General features: G+C 37.0%; 1 protein-coding gene and 1 long non-coding RNA gene across 5 annotated transcripts in view; one reads left to right on the top strand and one right to left on the bottom strand.

Moving 5' to 3' along the window:
- The window catches only part of LOC123596036, a 49,831-nt gene that overhangs the window by 14,269 nt on the left and 14,875 nt on the right, over nucleotides 1–20,687 (top strand). For 3 of the 4 annotated variants that reach the window (XR_006711493.1, XR_006711491.1, XR_006711492.1), the window contains 2 exons: nucleotides 4,088–4,148; nucleotides 20,024–20,143. This is a non-coding gene — a long non-coding RNA (uncharacterized LOC123596036). Of the gene's footprint in view, nucleotides 1–4,087; nucleotides 4,149–11,213; nucleotides 12,047–20,023; nucleotides 20,144–20,687 lie in introns of those variants that run through there. The other variant, XR_006711494.1, reaches the window with a different exon arrangement.
- The window catches only part of GABRA4 (gamma-aminobutyric acid type A receptor subunit alpha4), a 67,502-nt gene continuing 47,829 nt past the window's right edge, over nucleotides 1,015–20,687 (bottom strand). The window contains exon 9 of the mRNA XM_045474177.1: nucleotides 1,015–3,024. Within this exon, the coding sequence (XP_045330133.1) occupies nucleotides 2,491–3,024 (534 nt within the window). The 3' untranslated portion in view covers nucleotides 1,015–2,490. The remainder of the gene's footprint in view (nucleotides 3,025–20,687) is intronic.

The following is a 20,687-nucleotide window of genomic DNA, read 5'->3' as shown; positions in this document are numbered from 1 at the left end:
GGGTGGCTCAGTCGGTGAAGCGTCCAACTTCAGCTGGGGTCATGATCTCACAGCTTGTGGGGTCGAGCCCCTGGTTGGGCTCTGTGCTGACAGCTTGGAACCTGGACCCTGCTTTGGATTCTGTGTCTTCTTCTTTCTCTGCCCCTCCCCTGCTCCTGCTCTGTCTCTCAAAAATAAGTAAACATTAAAAAATTTAAAAAAAAAAGTAATCCTTGGTTAATTTTGCCCTTTCTCTTTGTTGGGCCACCTGACTTGTCCTAAAATCTTCTTCACAAACAAAGAAAAAAAACCATAGGCTCACTTGGATCCCTTGTCTACAAATCTAATATCATTGATTTTTATCCCTTTAAAATCTGTAAAATTTATAGAAGAATTTCTTTTTTAAAAAGGAAGCCAATAAGATATTTCTTAAGAATAGGCCAATGAATAAGTAAGGAGTATATTCTTCACTAAAGAAATAAGGTCTTTTCATTGGAATAATAAACAATCATAGCTTCCAACCACAATTTCAAGAGTTGTCCGCAAGGCTAGAAATCTACTTACATTCATAAAATAATTTGTGATAAGCTTTTTTATACAAGTACTCTTCATTAAATATTTACATATGTACAAATTTTATTTGGCCTCATATTACTGGTATCAATTTATAAATGAGGGCTTGGATTGGATGAATTCTAAAGCATCTTTCAGCCTTAAAATTGTTAGTGATTCTAGGATATACCTAGAGTGATAGCAAAAAAAGGTATCCTCAGATGTGACTCACAATATTTGGCATTTGCACATTTTACAGTTCTCATATACAATCATTCCAAGGCAATGTAATAACTGAAAGACTAATGTCAATTAATTAATATTTCTTTTCTAAAAATAAGAGATTTTGCTTGGAAAGTCACCATTTTTATCAAAATGTTCCCCCAAACATCCAGAATACATTCATTCACACAACCTAGATCAGGAAAAAAAGAAGAAATGAAGAAAAATCTGGAAGCAACAAAACAAAAAACTAGACCTAGATTTAGTGTCATAAGACAGCTGCAAGAAATTTAATTAAGTTGGTAAGCCTACCTAATGAAAAAGAAAAGTCAGTACATGAAAATCCTGATAAATTGCATTAACAGAGTCAGCAGAATCCTACCCCTTGGCTATGAGTTTTCTTCTTTACTCCGTTCCTCGGCTACTCTTTTAATTTTAAAATACTCACCCTAGTTGTGATACTGTACAAAACCTGCCCCCCCCCAAAACACTAAACTTCCCAGAAATACAAAACTACAGACACAAAAACTTCCCAGAAGATTAGCATTTCACCAGCCAAAATAGATCTATGTTTGGAAAAGCATCTAAAAGGCCTTGTATTGAGTTCCTAATTGTGATGATTCTGATCAAATTCTATCCTACTATTCTGATCAAATTTGAGACAGATAATTTATAGGATCTTACAGTGCCCAGAGTTTTATTCTCTGGTAGGCAGTGCTTCTTACTTAGAGAACCATCTGTACACATTTTCATGTATTTTGAAGTCAATTGCTAAGGTTGTGCTAACGTGTTACCCTCTATCGGTATAGGAGAAACAGATGTTTTCAATATGTTGTCAGACTCTAAATAAATTTCTTCCATTAAAGAATGCAATGTTCTCTGCTAGTTTATGGTTCGTTAGCATGCATTGACTGTTCTACTATTCAAGTAATATCATAGGTTAAGGTGAAAGAGCTTTCCTAGAGAGACAGTGTCTAGCATAGTGCATGGAACACAGTAGGCTCTGAATAACTATATGTTGAAATAATACATAACTGAATGAACTACTGTCAAAAAGAATTCATACAAGGAGTTAAACTTTGGCTCAAAGCACAGATTTTTCAAGTCAAGTGTTTTAAGTCCTGTTTGACCAACATAAGACAGGGAACATGTCTTCGCTGGCCTTTGTTTTTGTTTTTTGACGCAGCAGAGGTTTCACTCTATTAGTCAGTATTTGTTTTGTTCCATTTTCCTTTTAAAAAATGTTTCATGTAACAGAGAAAGTCCTTTTCTTGCTGATACTAGAAGAATCTCCAAAGGTCACCGCATAGGATATCCAATAAACAATTCTGATTAAGGGCAGCGCCACTGGGAAATTTAGGGTTGTTGGTTGATATTCATAGTGTATATTTAAAAATGTCATAGTCTATTTTCAAATTCCAATGCATAAATATGAACCATGTATCTCTAATAGCCCTATTTCTCTTGTCCCAACTTTCCAGGATGGTCTGTATTTCATCTAATTTGAATGCTGAATTGATTCTATTCAAATCATTTTTCTGAAATGAAAGATGGCTCACTCTCTCTTCACTGAGGGATGGATTAACTCTCCCAATAACTGGCTTGGATTGTTTTTGAATGTAAAAATTACATAGGCTTTTTATTTTAATAAAGAATAATGGTTTATCTTTAAAAACATGTAAAAAGGCATTCTGTATTAAGGTCATCATCTTTTAGGAAACTATTCTAGGAACAAAATTACATTAGACTTTCTGATTTCTCCATAGTGTCCTTAGATAAATAAACAACCCAATAGACCATGTTAAATGCCCCGAATGTTACTGGAAAGAGAATACGGGCATATTTGTCTATTTTGCTTGTGCCAGACCCAGACGGCGGTGGGGCAGAAGGAGGAGTAGTTGCTGACAACTTCCCAGAAGCCCCTGTGGTATTAACAGTGGTCTTAATTCGCTCCAGTCTTGATCCAAACACACGCTGGGTAGAAGCAGGTCCAGCAGAAGCCTGTTGGGGCACGTCCCCAGTTCTCCCAGGAGTAGAGGGAGGAGCAGAGAGAGGTGCTCTTGCAGCAGATATTGTTTCGGCTGCATTCGCATGGCTGAATGGGTTTGGACTGGAAGCTAAGTAAGACTGCGATGTGCCTTCAGAAGATCCTGGAATAACTGTGGAGGATTTGCTCGAATGGTTTCCCACCTCAGTTCTGTTGCCAGCATCAGATTCAGAGTGAACCAAGGCATTTGTTCTTTTTCTCATATTCAGATTGGCATTTGTGTTCTGAAAAGGTATATTAAAAATTACAATGATTATGTCATTCTATGTAAATTAATACAAAATTCAAGGGAACAAATAATTAAAATTAGTTGTTTCTGTGATATAAATGTTTACTCATATACGATATCCATTCAGCTTACTGTAAAAGCTTAAAAATGCCTAAGGAAAAAAAAACATGAATACATTTGAAAGTGACTCCAAAATCTTCTACTTCAAAATATTTCCATTCTTATAAATGGTCAGAAGTTAAATCTATAGAAAGATTTGGCTATTAGAGCTCTAAACTAGAGTTATGCTTGATTTTATTTGAGAAGTTCATGAAGATAGCTATACAACTGTCTTCAGTTTTATTGTAAATGATAATTTGTGATAGGTTGTATACACTTCAACGAGTTTTATATATGACTGTTTTATACACAGCAAGAACTGTACTTACTCTTGTGCACAGAAAAACAATAACAACCATATATATGTGCATGACATTCCTTGAAAAAAGGAAACTCCAAAAGCTTAAATTTCCAAATCCCTGAAATTTATTTTCATAATCTTACATGGATGCACACACATTATTATAAAATCTGGAAGGCCTAATGCATTTTATTTTTTCACCACAATAATGAATATACAAAGGGACACTAGTTTTAAACAAAATTTTGTATTAGACATATAAACAGCATCACCATATCATTGCATAAATATCTGAATTCAAACTATTTACCAATAAAGAGTATTTAAATCAAAATGGAACTCATCCATTTATTTTTTCATCCCTTTATGTGTAGAACAAGACTATATTTGAATAAAGATGCATGATAAAGTTTAAAATTAATTCTCCTTATATTCTGACAGGCACGATAAGTAACTGGATAGCCAACTATAGACTGTCCATGCTAATGAAGGAAAATAATTGCTCAAATGTTTCCCAAAATAGTCATGTCTGTCTTTAGAATATACCATGAGTTTTTTGCAAAAATGTTTCCTCTTTAATTATGTTTATTCTAAGCTACATTAAGGGTATATTGTAATTACTTTCTATACCTTCTCCTCTTACCATTTTATGAAATAGGTGGTGAGTGAAAAGAGGAGGAAGGAGAGGTGAGAGAGAGAGGACGAAGACCAGCTCGCAGGTGGGTGATTAGAAGGAGACAGCATACAAGAAATGTCACAGATAATATCACATACAATTAACCGAGAGCTCATTTTACGGAGAAATGTTTATTCTACAAATAGAATCCTTTTTCAATACCACACCCATCAAGTAGGTTGAATGTGTTTAATCCATATGTAATATATTTGTGAATTATGACTGCGAATTTGCTAAGTAGAGAAAGAGTAAAAGCCTCACAAAATGTAGAGTCAAAGATCTGAGAGGTTTACAAAGTATTCTTCATGTCAGGCTGGAGTATTCTTCTAAGCAGGTTGCAGTCAAACTCATGAGAAATTGTAGTCTAACATATGACACCTAATTTTGGTGGAGAAAATTGAAACCAAAATCGACATCAACATAAAAGCTAAAGATACCAGGGGAGCCTGAGTGGCTCAGTCGGTTAAGTGTCCACCTCTTAGTTTCGGCTCAGTCACAATCCCATGGTTTCATGAGTTTGAGCCCCTCATGGGGCTCTGTACTGACAGTGCGGAGTCTCCTTGGGATTCTCTCTTTCTCCTCTTTCTCTGCCCCTCCCCTGCTCATGCTGTCTCTGCCTCTCTCAAAAATAAATAAACTTTAAAAAAAAAAAGCTGAAGGTATCATTGTTTACCCTGCACTTTTACACTTTTCCTCTACAAAGCACATTGTAAATGTCAATTAATCCTCAGATTTTGAGTCCCTTTTTACATAAAGGAATAATGTTAATTGATTAACATTAACTTTGAAATGTCATACACACAGTGAAGAATATACGGAAGGATAAGTTATATCCACAACATTAAAAGAGCTAACCCTATCATTGACAAGATGCATACCCACACACAATACAATCAAAAATATAACAAAAAGTAAAATATAGTGAAGATCAAACTGTAGTAAAATGCTGAATATATTAAGAAGGGAAGGGAAGAGAGTAAGAAAGGATCAATTAAACAAGCAGGAAATAAACATATTTTTCAAGTATAATCTGATATTTGCATAATGTCTTCTTCCACCAGAAGTCAGGTTGCCCCAAATCTTTAAAAACTGGTATTAATCCAAAAACTAAATTCTAAGAATTAGAGATTTCTACTTCTGGTCAAAATGGAGTAAGAGGGACTGAATTTACTCTCCTGTATAAATGACAAAAAATAAAAAATAAAAAAAAAATAAAGAAAGAAAAGAAAAGAAAATCTGGACAAAATATGTGAAACAATTATTTTTTGAAGACTCTGAGCCTTAGATGACATAGAATCATAATCATCAAGAGAGAAGAAAAAAACTTGAAAGTGTTTCCATGCTGCGGTAGAGGAGAGGAGAATCCAGGAGAAATATGACAGATTCCCTGAACTGAGGAGTTGGAGCTGAAAATCTGGGGAAATCAAGATGGCTAGAATTCACAGGAAAAAGTAACAGAGAAGTGTACATAAATACATACATACCTACATACATACATACATAAGTAAGTAAGTAATAAGAGAGAGATAGAACTCCAAAAATCAGAGAGTACCCATTGACTATTTTGCTAAGCACAGATCAGTTTGAGAGTGAAGTACTACCTGGCCATAAAAAGAATGCCCTAAAAGGATGAGAAGAAAGTACCTGAAACACAAAGCCAGAAATAATGCCTGTTCCCACCAGTCAGACCACAAAATCTCACCATTCATGGAGCGCTTGATAGAGTACTAAGAATGACCTTGCCTCAGTAATATGGAGTAATTAGCCCCAAACCCACAAAACTCTAGTTCTGCTGAATGAATTTTAAAAGTAAGACCTGAAAGAATGAAACTAACTGTAAGTGACTTAGCTGGGCCCCAGAAGAAAGTGCAAGAACATTTATAGGATTCTGTCTTCTTTCCCTCCAGATCAGTATCTTTCTGGAACTTTCTGAAATCCCAAATGTGAATCATGTTCTGTATCTTTGATTAAATACAAAAACTGGACCAATTTTTCCTCCTTCTCCATAGTCATGCCCCATGTGATATGAATTTCCCATTCCTCCCCCATCAAGAGATGGAGTTTATTTCCCCCACAGTCTTCCTTATAACTTTTTTCTGGCCAACAGTATGTCGCAGAAATGATGGTGTGCCATTTCTGTCTTAGCCTTAAGACTTCTTGCTTCCACTCTCTTTCAAAACACTGTCATCAACACCACTTGTCAACAACAAGCTAGGACTAGACTGCTGAAAAGATCCTTTGGAGCAGAGCCAGTCACCCCAGTGAGGCTAGCCCAGGTCATCCAACAGCTAGATGACCACTAGACACATGAATTTTCCCAGCTGAGAAAGGATGAACTGCCCAACCAAGCCTAATAAAGATCAACAGAACTTTTCAATTCACTCACAGGCCTGAGATTAAAAGATAATGTTTACATATGCCACTGAAATTTTGTACCTATTTGTTATGCAGTATTATTGTGGCACTAGATAACATGCTTAGACCAATTAAATCAAGGGTCCTAATATAAGATATTGCCAAACTTCTAGTGAGGAGAACTTCTCAGACATTCTGGGATAAGTGGAAGGCCAACCTACCCAGAATTCATCAAAGACCATTAGGGGGCCCTGTTGCCTAACTACAGACACGAGCTAAAGGACCAAGATATTTTGCCCTTTATCATCCCATTCTTAAAAAACAACTGTATTTTAAAACTGGGAGAAATTCTAAAATTGCAGTTCCTCATTTTACAGTAGAAGACAGTAGAGCAGAGAGGTTATAACTTGCTGGAAGTCATACAGTAAGTGACTTACTGAAGTGTTTTTACCATGTTGTACAGCCCCTCAACAAACAAATGTGGAGGCATTAAAAACTTAACAAACTACACCTATGTATTTGAGTCAGTTAAGTACTTGTAATAGCCAATAACATTGTTAAAAATTTATTCAAGACTTAGGGGTGCCTGGGTGGCTCAGTGCATTAAGCATCTGACTCTTCGTTTCAGTTCAAGTCATGATCTCACAGCTCCTGGGTTCAAGTCTTTGTCGGGCTCCACGCTGACAGTGCGAAGCCTGCTTGGGATTCTCTCTCTCTCCCTCTCTCTCCCCCTCCCTGGCGCGCGCTCTCTCTCTCTCTCTCTCTCAAAATAAATAAATGAACTTAAAAAAAATACTTATTCAAGACTTGGAAATCAGAAAGGACTACAGCATATTCTTTCAATGTCATATGGAGCATTGTTTAATAAGCCCACCCAAGGATTATTAAGCATGTAGGGGAATTTACTTGACTTTGATTTTGCTGTGTATTATTGGATTCAAGTGCAAACACTGTGTACTTTAACTTGTAGACTCCAGTCCAGTAGAAAAGATCACTGTTGCCCGGTAGGATATTATTACTTCTATATCTAACCTGGTATTTATCCTAGCACTCTTTTTCTTTAAAGTGACTACTTTTAGTCCTTAAAAAGATTTCAAACCAGTTTTACTATTTATGTGGTTCCCTTATTAATTAATGAGTTGGGGGCGCCTGGGTGGCGCAGTCGGTTAAGCGTCCGACTTCAGCCAGGTCACGATCTCGCGGTCCGTGAGTTCGAGCCCCGCGTCGGGCTCTGGGCTGATGGCTCAGAGCCTGGAGCCTGTTTCCGATTCTGTGTCTCCCTCTCTCTCTGCCCCTCCCCCGTTCATGCTCTGTCTCTCTCTGTCCCAAAAAAATAAATAAATAAACGTTGAAAAAAAAAATTAATGAGTTGGACAAAACTTTGACAGATGTCCATTTCATATTTGTATGAGTTCTATTTTCAATGGTTTAAAAATTATATTTAGACCACATATGCTATTATATTCTCATGACATCTACTATCATGACATCTACTATAAATATCACAGAAATTAAGCATAGACTTGAAGAATATGCCTAGAAAAAAAGAACTGACCCAAAGCAAAAGAGATAGGATCAGTCTAAAGTGACTGGAAAAAAAGAATCATAAACACAAGTAGACATTTGGCCGATACCACCACTCACCAATCTGGTTCTTCACCTACATTCAAACCATCCTATTCCAGGAGAAGCTAAGAGTATTGTTTTATTCCTCACCCAAGTGTAGGTATTTATCTGAAGGATACAAAAATGCTGATTCGAAGGGGCACATGCACCCCAATGTTTATGTCAACAATAGCCAAATTATGGAAATAGCCCAAATTTCCAGGGACTGGTGAATGGATAAAGAAAATGTGGTATATATATATACACAATAGAATACTACTTGGTGATGAAAAAGAATGAAATCTTGCCATTTGCAACAATGTGGATGGAACTAGAGGGTATTATGCTAAGCAAAATAAGTCAGTCAGAGAAAGACAGATATCATAGGATTTCACTCATATGTGGAATTTGAGAAACACAACAGATGAACATAGGGGAAAGGAAGGAAAAATAAGATAAAACCAGAGGGGGAAGCAGACCATAAGAGACTGGAGGGGAGTGGGTGGGGGGGGTGGGCTAAATGGGTGATGGGCTTTAAGGAGAGCACTTTCGGGATGCGCACTGGGTGTCATAATGAAGAGATGAATCGCTGGGTTCTACTCCTGAAGCCAAAACTACACAGTTAGTTAGTGTTAACTAACTTGAATTTAAATTAAAAAACAAATAGAAAAAAGAATCAAAGAAGCAAGAGACTCTATGAAAATGGAGGGAGCAGCAGGAAGTGTGCCACTAGGATTACCACTCCAAAACAAAGATCAAATCTTTCTGTTTTTTCTCGGTTTAAAAGTATTAGTGAGCTTTTAGAGTATAAAGACTACCTTATTAATCACTGTAGGCAAATGCACACAGCAGGCACCTACTTCATTTTTTAATAATTTTTATTGAAATGGATATATTACAGAATCAGGATTCTTTTCAAACGAAAGTAATTGAAGGAAAAACATCAAAAATGTTCTGACCTCCAGATTATCATTCCATTGCTTATGGAGCAGATTTCTAGACTGCTGCAGATACTGCCTAAGGTGCATGTCACCCTGACGCAACCCCAGGTCTGACTAAGAATGCCTAAGGTGTCTCAATATTCATATATCAGAACACACATAAAGGAAAGCAGAATTAGACTCATTTGGGGCTTAAATCTTCGCTTTCTGCCAAGTACCCAAATGATACTCAAATTATTTTGTACCGATTCTCACGGTCTACTACGTAAAAAGTAGTTGTCATTTTCCATGATGACAAACCACAAAAAGAGTGAGAAGTCAACTGACCTACCTGGCACCGGATTCACCAGGAATACTATTCACACAGTCTTCGAACTTTGGAACAACTAACGTGTCAGAGTGATGTAAGGTTGAGACTTGAGTGGCCTCATTACTGTTCAGTCAGTATTCAGCAGACACACAGTGGTTGCAAACAAGAAAGCACCTAGGCTTCATCTGAATTTTAAAAAATGGTTTAGCTTGAAATCATTTTGTCATTAGTCACAACAGCCCAAAGCAAGGAAACTGGTGGGACAGAGATGCGAGGTAGCAGACTCAAACGTTACCAACAAATTCAAGCAGCAACAGGCAAACAGGAGCAAATCCAAGCCATTCATCAATCATGACTGTGATCTGACACGATTTCTAGAGAAGTATTATCAACTGCAAAAAGAAAATTCATCTCAATTTATTACTCTAGCAGCAATGAGATAAAGTGACTAAGGCGAGCTTTGCAGAAGACACGCTACATTCATATGGCTCGCTTGAGAAGCTAATGAAGTTTAATAAAATGTAATTTAACCCTTCTAAATTAAAAACAAACAAGGCTAGTAATGAACATGTTTATCTTCCAGAATATCAATGAGTCAAATATTTTTTAAAAAATCCAATAATGGAAAGACATTTATTCCAGGCCATCTGACAGGGCTGCAGGGGTGAGCCACATATCTTATTTAATAAGGAAATAAACAAGTGTGGTAGAGCAGCTGAAACTAAACTCCAAGGTAATGATTTACTGAGGACTATCATTAGCGTTTTTAGAAAATGCTGCCGCGTAGAAATGAAAAACATCCCCTCCAAACAAACATGCTAAATATTTCATAAATAGTTACCAGGGGACTCTATCATACATTGAACAGCAAAATGCAGAAATGAAAATGCTGAGCACTCTATTTATTGTATTTCATTTTCTCCCCATGTTAGCATTTAATTCAATGTTTGTATTTCCATAAGCTATGGAAATACTACTTTCAATATCAGGCACTGGGATAAAGAAAAAAAAATTATGTCTTCAATTTGAAATTACCAGAGAACAAGAGCTTAAAGTATTCATTCATTTTCGCTTTACATATTTAGACGTTGAAAGTTTAAAATATTAGGATTTCTTGAAGACATGCAATGTGGTGGTTACTTTTATTTCCTAGTGATTCCCAGTGCTTCTTCCTATTTGTCAAGATTTGTCTACTAAATATATTGCTCTAGCAGAGGAAATCTCTTTGCCAGAGATTTTACTACTTGGAGCAGAAGTTCTCAGCTTGATCAAGTGGACTTGACCAGAACTGCTACCTGGAATTGCTTCAGAAGGTGCATCCACCAATGCTCCCAACATAACCCTAGAGAGGGTAGAGGGCAAAGGACACTCCACTCATTTTATCCAAATGCAAACACTAATCTGCATGAATATTTTCTTGCTCGTCAACGAGAAGCAGCATTATAGTCATTCTAAATGCTTATAAGAATAATCTGGGAGCTAGTTAAAAACTCAGATCATATTTGCAGAAAGTCTTATTTATTCGTTATGTTATTGCCAATCATCAGAGATCAGAAATTGGGAAACACTTGCTAAATAATTAGGACTGTGTGCCTCTGAAATCAGACAGACCTGGACACAAGCACTGAATTTGCCATTTGCTAGCGTTGAGATATCTGGCAAGTTACTTAACCTCTCAAAACCTCAAGATCTTTGCCAAAACGGGAGTTATAATGGTACCTTCCTTATAATGAGTAAATAAAATAATACATGTAAGGCACTTACAATGTCCAGCACCTAGTAGGCATCAAATGAACATTACATAGAAATAGTCCAGGAGAAGGCAGATAATGAGATTGTGGTCCCCACAAGAAGGTATATCACGCATAAATAAATCACCACAGTAAATGAACTTTTAGAAGATATTATCTGTATTTCTATAAAAATATGGCCACCGTTTCTAGTAACTAGAAAGGTGGGAGAACACTGAAGCAAAGGGCAGTCTATGGTGTAGGAGAAAGTCATGAAAAGCATGTTGCCGGCTGAAATGAGAAATAAATACAAGGAAATACAAAATGCACTACAAAGTTAAAATACATATTGGACACAGTAAATGTGGAGTATTAACACTATAGCAAATCCCATAATGTATGATGTAAGACAAATATAAAAAGCTCTTCTGGGAAGTAAATGGCAATAGCAAGAATAGCAAAAATGGTTAACTTTTGCTGAGTGGTTCTTCTGCAACTGGAGTTCAGCTGACATGCTTTTAACTAATTAGCTACCACAATCATACATCATGCTCCATGCAGGAAAAACTATAGCCACAAGTATTTCAATGTCCAAAAATGATGTGGGGTCCATAAAAGTATTTCTTGTATTATATCAGATCTCTGGTCTCTTTCTGGAACTTTCCAAGTATTAGTGAAGTCTGGAAACTAGTGATCAGGGAAATAGCAAAGACTGCTGAACCACTATATTCCAACTTAGAGGATGATATTCCTACCACACCCACATACACAGAACATTGGCAACCTCGTTTGGCTGGCCCACTTTCTAAATATAATGGAATATTAAAAAGCATTGTATCTGTGGATATATTGGTCTGGCACCATAGTATCACTCTCTTTTACATCTTATTTTAATTACAGCAGTCAAAAAGACTTTCTTCCACATTGAAATTGGATGCAGGAAATGCGGCAGTGAAGGCACTAGACTTGGGATACTAGAAGGCAACAAATGCCAAAGAAGGTAAAATAATCAAAATATTAAGAGGTTTTAATCATTACTGTAGACTGAACGGTGACCCCTCAAAATTCGGATGTTGAAGTCCTAACCACCCACTGTGTGGCTGTATTGGAGACTGAATCTTTAACGAAGTGACCAAGGCTGATTCAGGTCCCAAGGGTCAAGCCCTGATCAGATAACACTGGTATCCTTACAAAAGAAGAAGAGGCACCAGAGAACTCTTTTTCTCTAACAAAAGAGACTACAACAAGAAGGCAGGCGTCTGCAAGCCAGAAAGAGAGCTCTCACCAAAAACCAAACCTATGGAAACCTTGATCTTGGGTTTTCTAGCCTTTAGAACTATAAGAAAACACATTTCTGTTGTTTAAGCCGATGTTGTTTAAACCTATGTTGTTTTGTTATGATGGCCTAAACAATTATCTAACTTCAATAAAATTCAATTTGAGGCACATATATTTTAAGATTTTTTAAAACAGTGAGTAGTAACTGACCTCATAAGAAAAAAGTAAAACCTAAACAAACTTGCAACTCTCTTTTTAGATATTTTCTTTGTTTCTAGTCTGTTCTCTTCTCTCTTTTACACTGAATATAACTTTCTGAAAATCCCAATTCCTAGATAGAGTTAAGATACAGGACATTCAAAGAAACTGAGATGGCTTTGACGGGAAGGAAGCATTGATTTCTTTGTCATCTTCTTAATTTTTCTTGATGATAAAAATGCTTATATATCTTCTACAGATCATCTACAATCTCTTCCTAAACTGTCCTAATTGCCTAGACATAGGATACCTCCATCTTCTCTTCTTTTCAGCTTCTTTTCACTCACATCTGAGGAATTTGGTGGTTAACTGAGGCTTTAAATCTTCTAGTTTGGACTTAGATCCAGATCCTTCTTAAATTATTTATTTATTTATTTATTTATTTATTTATTTATTTATTTAAATTTTTGAGTGATAGAACACAAGCAGGAGTAGGGCAGAGAGAGAGGGAGACACAGAATCCAGGCTCCAGGCTCCCAGCTGTCAGCACAGAGCCCAACGCGGGGCTTGAACCCACGAACTGCGAGATCATGACCTGAGCCAAAGTCAGATGCTTAACCGACTGAGTCACCCAGGCGCCCCAGCTCCAGATCCTTCTTAACTACCCAATACTTCTCCCTATATATTTTTGCCTCTTTTCATATTATAACTTGAATGTATGACCCTGAAGACCACCTTCTCTCTCTGTGTTGTGGATTTCAGAGCATTTATTTGTTTAAATACTGAAAAAGTGTCATTAATAATATAATTTAGAACCTTTATTTTCCACATTTCCAGATTTCTTTAAACCTTAAAAGTAGAGTTAATTTACATAGATATCCGACAAATCATTGCAAAAGAAATCTCACTACGCTTTTAAATCCCTAACTTGGGTGGCCAAATCAATTTATTTTTTAAAGCATGCTCATCATTCTGTGGAAATGATCTGCTTCAGCTTCAAAATATTCAGAAAATTACATTTGAACTTCAAAATCATTCAGACAATGTAGACTTGTTATGATTTGATCATAACAAAATCGTGCTTTGAGAAATAGCCACCCAGAAGGATTCAGGTTCATGCCAACCCTCCGGGAGGCTGATATACCAAGTAGTCTGAGTCAGTTTTATCTGCATTAGCAAAGGCAACAGGGGCACTATCCAAAAAGCAATAATTTATCAAGACCAGATTCTCAGTATACTTCCACTGGAAGGAAACATTTCAAAGCTCAAGCATTGTCAGTCACATCCCTTTGTAAAATCATAGCTATGCAGTGTAAGAAAGCCTTTGATGAGCCAAGAACCTTACCTAAAACAGTCTGAGTTTCTTTGCAATATTAGACAATGTTGGCCTATTGAATCTGAACATTTATAATAGCTCCAATAGATTTATTTTTAGGAGAAAGAGCTCAAGTGCCATGCTTCATCTCTTGCTGGAAGTGAGTAGTAGAAGATTCACGATTAAGCTCATAAGCAATAAAGGACTTATTAAAAGCATTGATTTACCCCATTATGAATTTGCCTAACGTATATGTATTGAGTGTACTGAGTGTCCAATTTTTCAAGGTATTTTGCTGAGCACTGAGAGTACAGAGGTGAAAAAAATACAGCCCTGGCATCTTCTCTCAGGAATTAAAAAAAAAAAATTATAATAATCAGTAAGTGCTATAAAGGGAAACTAAAGAAATTAGGAAGTGCATTATCTTTCCTGATTGCTGAGAAAGTAACTTTTAGAAAGAGACATAAACTGAAACTTTAGGAATCAGTGAGGTTTAACCAGGTAAGGAAGGAAGGGGAAAGGAAGGAAGTACCTTATGGCAGTGGGGACAAATTCTGAAGATTTCTCTCAGTAGCATAAAGATAAGGAAGGCTGAGAAACTTCCTTGTCATTAAAATTCGAGATCTTTTGAGGATGTTCTAAAATCTTCCTTTTCTTTTCTTACTTTTATATTGTCTTGAAATGGGCAATTAAGGCAATGCTTTACATTCAGGGCTACTCTAACATAAGTAATGTCTAATACTAACACTAATACTTGATAGACAGAGATCATGAATATCCATCAATATCTCTACAATGTATTGAGTGCTTACTAAGGACCCAGTACTACACTAAATGGTTTTCACAAATAACCTCACATATTTCCTGCAATCACCTGTGAGATAGTATTAATAGTCTTATTTTTTCCAATGAGGACACCGAAGCCTAGAAAAGTTAGGTACTGCACTTAAGGTCAGACAATTAACATGGGTTAGAGTCATGATGTGAATCCCACTTTTAACCACTTCTGGACACTGCCTATAATGGCAAATGCATATGTTAATGGGGTTGAAGGAAAACAGAAAAGAATTTACCTGAAATAGGTCCACAACAACCGAAATCATTATAAATAGCTCGGTTTTTAATTTTATTTACATTTATTTGGTTTCTATCATAAATTACACACTGTACTATGCTTTGACTCACAAAAAAATCTCTCTGATTAGTCCTGCCTTTCCAGTTTATGTGAAAATTGTTCTAGAGTTTTTACAGATTACTCTCTCTCCCATTCTTCCTTATATTCTTCCTATTCCTTTGATGCTTGGTTGTCATAACATGATTATAGATAGTACTTTGTATCTCTACATTTTGATTTTTTTAAATGTTTATTTATTTTTGAGACAGAGAGAGAGAGCATGAGTGAGGGAGGGGCAGAGAGAGAGGGAGACACAGAATCCAAGGCAGGCTCCAGGCTCCCAGCTGTCAGCACAGAGCCTGACCCAGGGATCAAACTCATGAGCTGTGAGATCATGACCTGAGCTGAAGTCAGGTGCTTAACCAACTGCCCCTGTAGATTTTGAACTGTTTTAAAATGAACTGTTTTAAAAATGAATCAACATCACCACTCAAAATTTATTAGACTATTTGACACCACTCAAAGGTATTAGACTATCTTCTATATGATGATCTTCTGCAAGATGGAAGCTGTGCCCCAACCTTCTTTGACAAACTTTCTCTTAAGTTGGAATACAGCACTTTCAAAAGATGTTTAAAAATATACTACTCAAGGGGCGCCTGGGTGGCGCAGTCGGTTAAGCGTCCGACTTCAGCCAGGTCACGATCTCGCGGTCCGTGAGTTCAAGCCCCGCATCAGGCTCTGGGCTGATGGCTCAGAGCCTGGAGCCTGTTTCCGATTCTGTGTCTCCCTCTCTCTCTGCCCCTCCCCCGTTCATGCTCTGTCTCTCTCTGTCCCAAAAATAAATAAACGTTGAAAAAAAATTTAAAAAAAAAAATATATACTACTCAAATATATGATATGGTAAAATTGAAACATCCTCCCCACCCCCAGCACATAAGACACTGCAATTGCAACTTTAATTGTAACCCAGATAAGGTATCGACATAAACAGTGGCTCTAGTTCCTGATTTGAGAATGATTTTCCAAACATGTAGTTATCTACAAGTAATTAAAGTTAATGAAGTTCAGCAATTCATGTGCCAAATTAGGTATAAAGTTAATTTATATACATATGTGTAGGTAGTAGAAAAGGACTCATTAAGCCACCTATTGTGTATGCTCTTATATTTTGAAAATCAATCCATTTCTCTAGTCTTTACGATTGGAAGCACAGCCAATTGGTCATAAAGCATATGTTGAATTATCCTTTTAACACGATTCATTACAAATCTACTCCATCTACAGTAAAACAATGCATTAGGTCAGAACAAATTGATATTCCACCATGACCCTAGTTGGTAGGTCTTACATTGTCAAACAGATGAACCCCCCCTCCTCAAACAGCTGAAGCCATTCAGATATTCTCCAGAAATAATTTGACTTGTCCTCAAAGAGTAAGTGCCATGTATGGTTTCCAATGGGGCATTAGCAAAACCATTCAACATCGAACAAGGCTCTCATGTTGAAACAGCTGTTCATCCAAAGTGAACGTTTTAAAACTTTCTTGGAGCCTAGATAATCTTACTTGAGCTAGAAAATAAGGTATTAGACTATTTTGCATGTTCTACCACTTTATGACAAGAAAGACAATTTTGCACTTCAGTAAAGGCGGATTGCAAATTTAGCATGAATTGAACCAGTAGCTGAGTTGCAATTTATGGTAAATGGCTCATCAGCACATTAATGTATACCACCAAGATAACCACTTCAACCAAGCAGGCCGGAAACTACATGACCCAAATACCTGGTAGGCAGCAAGAAAAATGTGCCCTTCACACACATCTATAAAATGAATCTTAAAACCAAAAGCTACCAAATATTTATCTTCGTTATCATTCTTGTTGGTAGAACGTTAGTAGTTAAAAACCAAAGGCAGAACCATAGGTTCTAAAAGCAAGTTGATTGAAGTTTCGGATTCTGCCAAATACTACTTATGTGACCTTGGGGGAGTTATTTAGTTCCTCTGGGCTTCCGATTTCTCTCCTGGGTAAAATGAGGATAATAACGAAAAGTACTTAGAGTTACTGATGGGTAGTGCTGTGAAGCCCTTGACACACTACCTAGAACATGGTAAATAATCAATAATTGTTAAATATTAATATTATATTGTTATTTCATATTCTAAGACAGAAGTGTGGATAGTCCCTATGAGGTAAAATATTACAATGCAAGTTTCCATTATTTCTATCCTCAGATATTTGCTATATTTTCTCAATAGAACTAAATATTTAATGAATACTGTAACTAAACACCTCAGAAAGGGTTGGAAATATACGGGAACACTACGTTTTGTGCTCTGTTCCAAATTCATCGTATTTCCTATTTCTAGATGGAGACAATCAGCTCCATTCCTTGGAGCAGTGCTAAGAACTAGCAAAAACCCAACTTGCCCAGATCTGGCAATTGTAGGAAGAGATAATTGAAGGCTCCTGTTTAAAAGGGTTCCTTTTGGGCTGATGGATGCTTGCAGAGAGACATAAAATCAGGAATCCTGTGATTTTGTTCTACTGAATTATATTAGTAATTTAAAAAAATATTTGCACTTTCCCAACATACAACATACTAAAATTTCTCTTGCATTATAAAGAAGTAAACAATGTGATCGCTTCTCGGCCTTTTGGCTAAGATCAAGTGAAGAAGTAAACAATGTCAACATCCAAAATTCCTCAAGCTTCTGACCCCTTTCAGCTATTGTTCTTCGATCACTGCCAGTTTAGGGGGAAATTGTCTACATTTATTATTCCTGCTTCTTCACCTGTTATTTACTCTTCAACCCATTGTTATTTTATACCCCCTCCTATCTTTCCCTTGAAACTCTTTGTGGATTATTCCAAAAGGAACTTTTTAAAATATGTATCTTACCTACGGTCTCAGCAGTATCTAAAACTGTTGCTCACTTCTATATTCTTTAAATTTTTCCCCTAAACTCCATAAGCAAGTCATGTTCCCCTTTCCTTTCTCAGTCTCCAGTCTCTTCTGCTTAATTCTAAAATGCTATCTTTCCATACAGTTCAACTCTCAGACATCTCAATTTTCTCAATCTTTGGGTAAATAAACCTGTCCGGTGGCTTGGATTGCCATCTTTATATCAATATTATAAAATCAATGTCTACATCCCAAATTTTTCTCCAACCTGAAGTCCCATATATCTAGGATGATATCAATCAGATATACTAGAAGCATACCAAAATTTTAATTTATTCACTCATATATACACTCACTTATTCATCTAATTATTTAGCACATATTTATTGAATGCTCATTTATATGTCAGACACTGTTCTGGGCTCTGGTGATACAAAAGTGGAGGAAAGGCCCCAGATTCTTACCCTTATGGAACCTACATTTTTGACCAAAGTCTAATCTATATACCAATTTGTTCATATGCAATGAACCCAATGTATTTATCGTAACAAATACATCCCTCCTGCTGTATCCTACATTTTAAAGACTGGCACACTATCCAGCTAGCTATACAAGCCACAAAACTTCTACTATTCTTGTCTACTTCTGCTTTATTCTTTTGTGTCCAATATCTTCAATATTTGTCCAATCTGTCTAGTCTTCTTCACAGCCTTTATAAAGGCAATCAACATTTCTCACTTGGCTACTGCACAGGCTATTAACATTCTCAGACCCACATGCTTATGAATCTTCCCTCTCTCTACTCCCCACTAAAATAGTATTTATGCATTGTAAATCTGATCACATTACTTCCATGCTTATATTCTTTCAGTTGGAACTCTATGTTTTCAGGGGGAAAAAAACCAAAACCTTAAAATACTTACATGGCAGCGTAACACTCTACGTGATCTGGGCCCTGCCTCCCCGTCAGTCTCATCTCCCCATTATTTTCAAACCCTCCGCTTAACCACTCCAGGTACCCTCGTGTAGCGTATGCTATTGGTGACTGGTCTGTATTTATTTGGTTTATCCAGTATATTACTCCAGACAAGATGATGGCTTGCTGCTTTTCTCTAAGGGGCACTCTGTCTACAGAAGCTTGATGTGGGGGGAGGGTTGGACTAGAAGTTCAAGAAAGCTAACATCCCTTGAGTAATCCTAATTAACAAGAGGCAAGAGTTGGTAAATAAGTATCCTGACTTCTTTGTCAGTGGTGGGACAGTTCTGACGTGTGTTCCTCACATACTCTGAGAGAACCTCTGGGATGATGAGTACACAGTGGTAAATCTGCTCATTAATCATACTTTATTGCATTTCTGTCCTTTCCATCTTACTTTCCTCACAGTGCTTCTTGGGATCGCCTAAAAAAAATAAAGTGCTTGGACACAAATCCTTGCAGCAGAACTCTGCTTTGGGAAAAACCCAATTAAAACACCTGGACTCTAGCAGGATGCCATCATTTAGTTCTACAAGCATCAGCTGTATTGCCTTGCCTCCAGATCCTTGCACATGCCTTCTTTCCCCCATCTTCGTTGCCTCCCTTTTATGCTTTCAAAGGCAGTACACAGCTATTGATTTCTCTGAGAAATTTAATGTGACACACCCACCACCATTATCAGAATACGCCACCACAGACATGCTAATCTGAACTGCTATACCTTTACACAGCATTTTATGCTTTTTCCTAGCCTACCATGTAGCATACTGTGTGCGTGCCCCTCTCAAATACGGGTTCCTTAGGGCTGCAGGGCTCTTATGTATTCCTTTCCCCACTAACTAGCACAGTACCAAGCACTAAGAGATCTTCAATAAAAATAAGTCAAACGAGTAATAAATAAAAGATGAGCAAACTGTATTGAAATAAATCAACAACAAAATCATTCCCTCCTGTACACTCAGAACAGCAAAAATGAGTCTCACACAATGTGTCTCAGGAGATAAGTAGTTGGCAAAGCTATATAGCCAAAAGCAGAGCATTTAAATCCACTTGAAAACCAGATGACAGTCATTTATTCTATCCAGATTATACTTCCTGGGCTACTATAGTAGTTAATGAACTGTTTAATGAGTCAATCCTGGAATATTAACGATAACTGGAATTAAACGCCTTTCCTCTCCCGTCTCAGACATCTGCTTGTTTAAAAATATGACTGAACGATTACTATTGAATAGAAGAGCATCACCTCCTAGATCAACATCTACCTTCCTCTTGCCCTCTGCTGCTACACAGGAAAAGCGTGAGGCTGGTGAGCACCAACCTGCCTGTACAAGAGCAAAGCAATGGGAAATGGGAGTCTCTCCTTGAAACCACATGAAACATGTAGCCAGAGGCTGAAATAGCTTGTTTAACAAGGACTGGATTTTTCCTCTCAATCATAGTTCTAAAGCTATCAGTTATTGAAAAGCTGATTTTCAAAGCACACACTAGAACAGCTTTTCTGTACAGCTGCAATGCTATTTAAATCTTCCATGAATATATCCACAAACCCAAGAAAATTCTAAGCTGAAATATTGCTCTTAGAGAGGACACACTAAAATAAAACCCTATGGGGGAAAAATCCAGAAGTGAAATATGGTCATTAATTTTAATATTGGAATTATAAAATCAGGCATATGGCTTCTACTCCTCCAAGCCAGAAGAGCCCTTGAAATCACTATTTGGAAGGTCAGCCTTTAAGGTTCTTTTGTGAGGCTCTTTGATGGACATTACCCGTCTGCCTCACATCCATTCTTTAATACACTTCAGAAATGTGGATAAATGTCCCACCTAGTGCTATGGTGAGGTTAAAA

This window comes from Leopardus geoffroyi, chromosome B1 (genome assembly GCF_018350155.1).
Source record: "Leopardus geoffroyi isolate Oge1 chromosome B1, O.geoffroyi_Oge1_pat1.0, whole genome shotgun sequence".
Classification (NCBI taxonomy): Eukaryota; Metazoa; Chordata; class Mammalia; order Carnivora; family Felidae; genus Leopardus; species Leopardus geoffroyi.
Note: the sequence above shows the minus strand (reverse complement) of the source record. Positions and strands in the feature narration are given on the sequence as shown.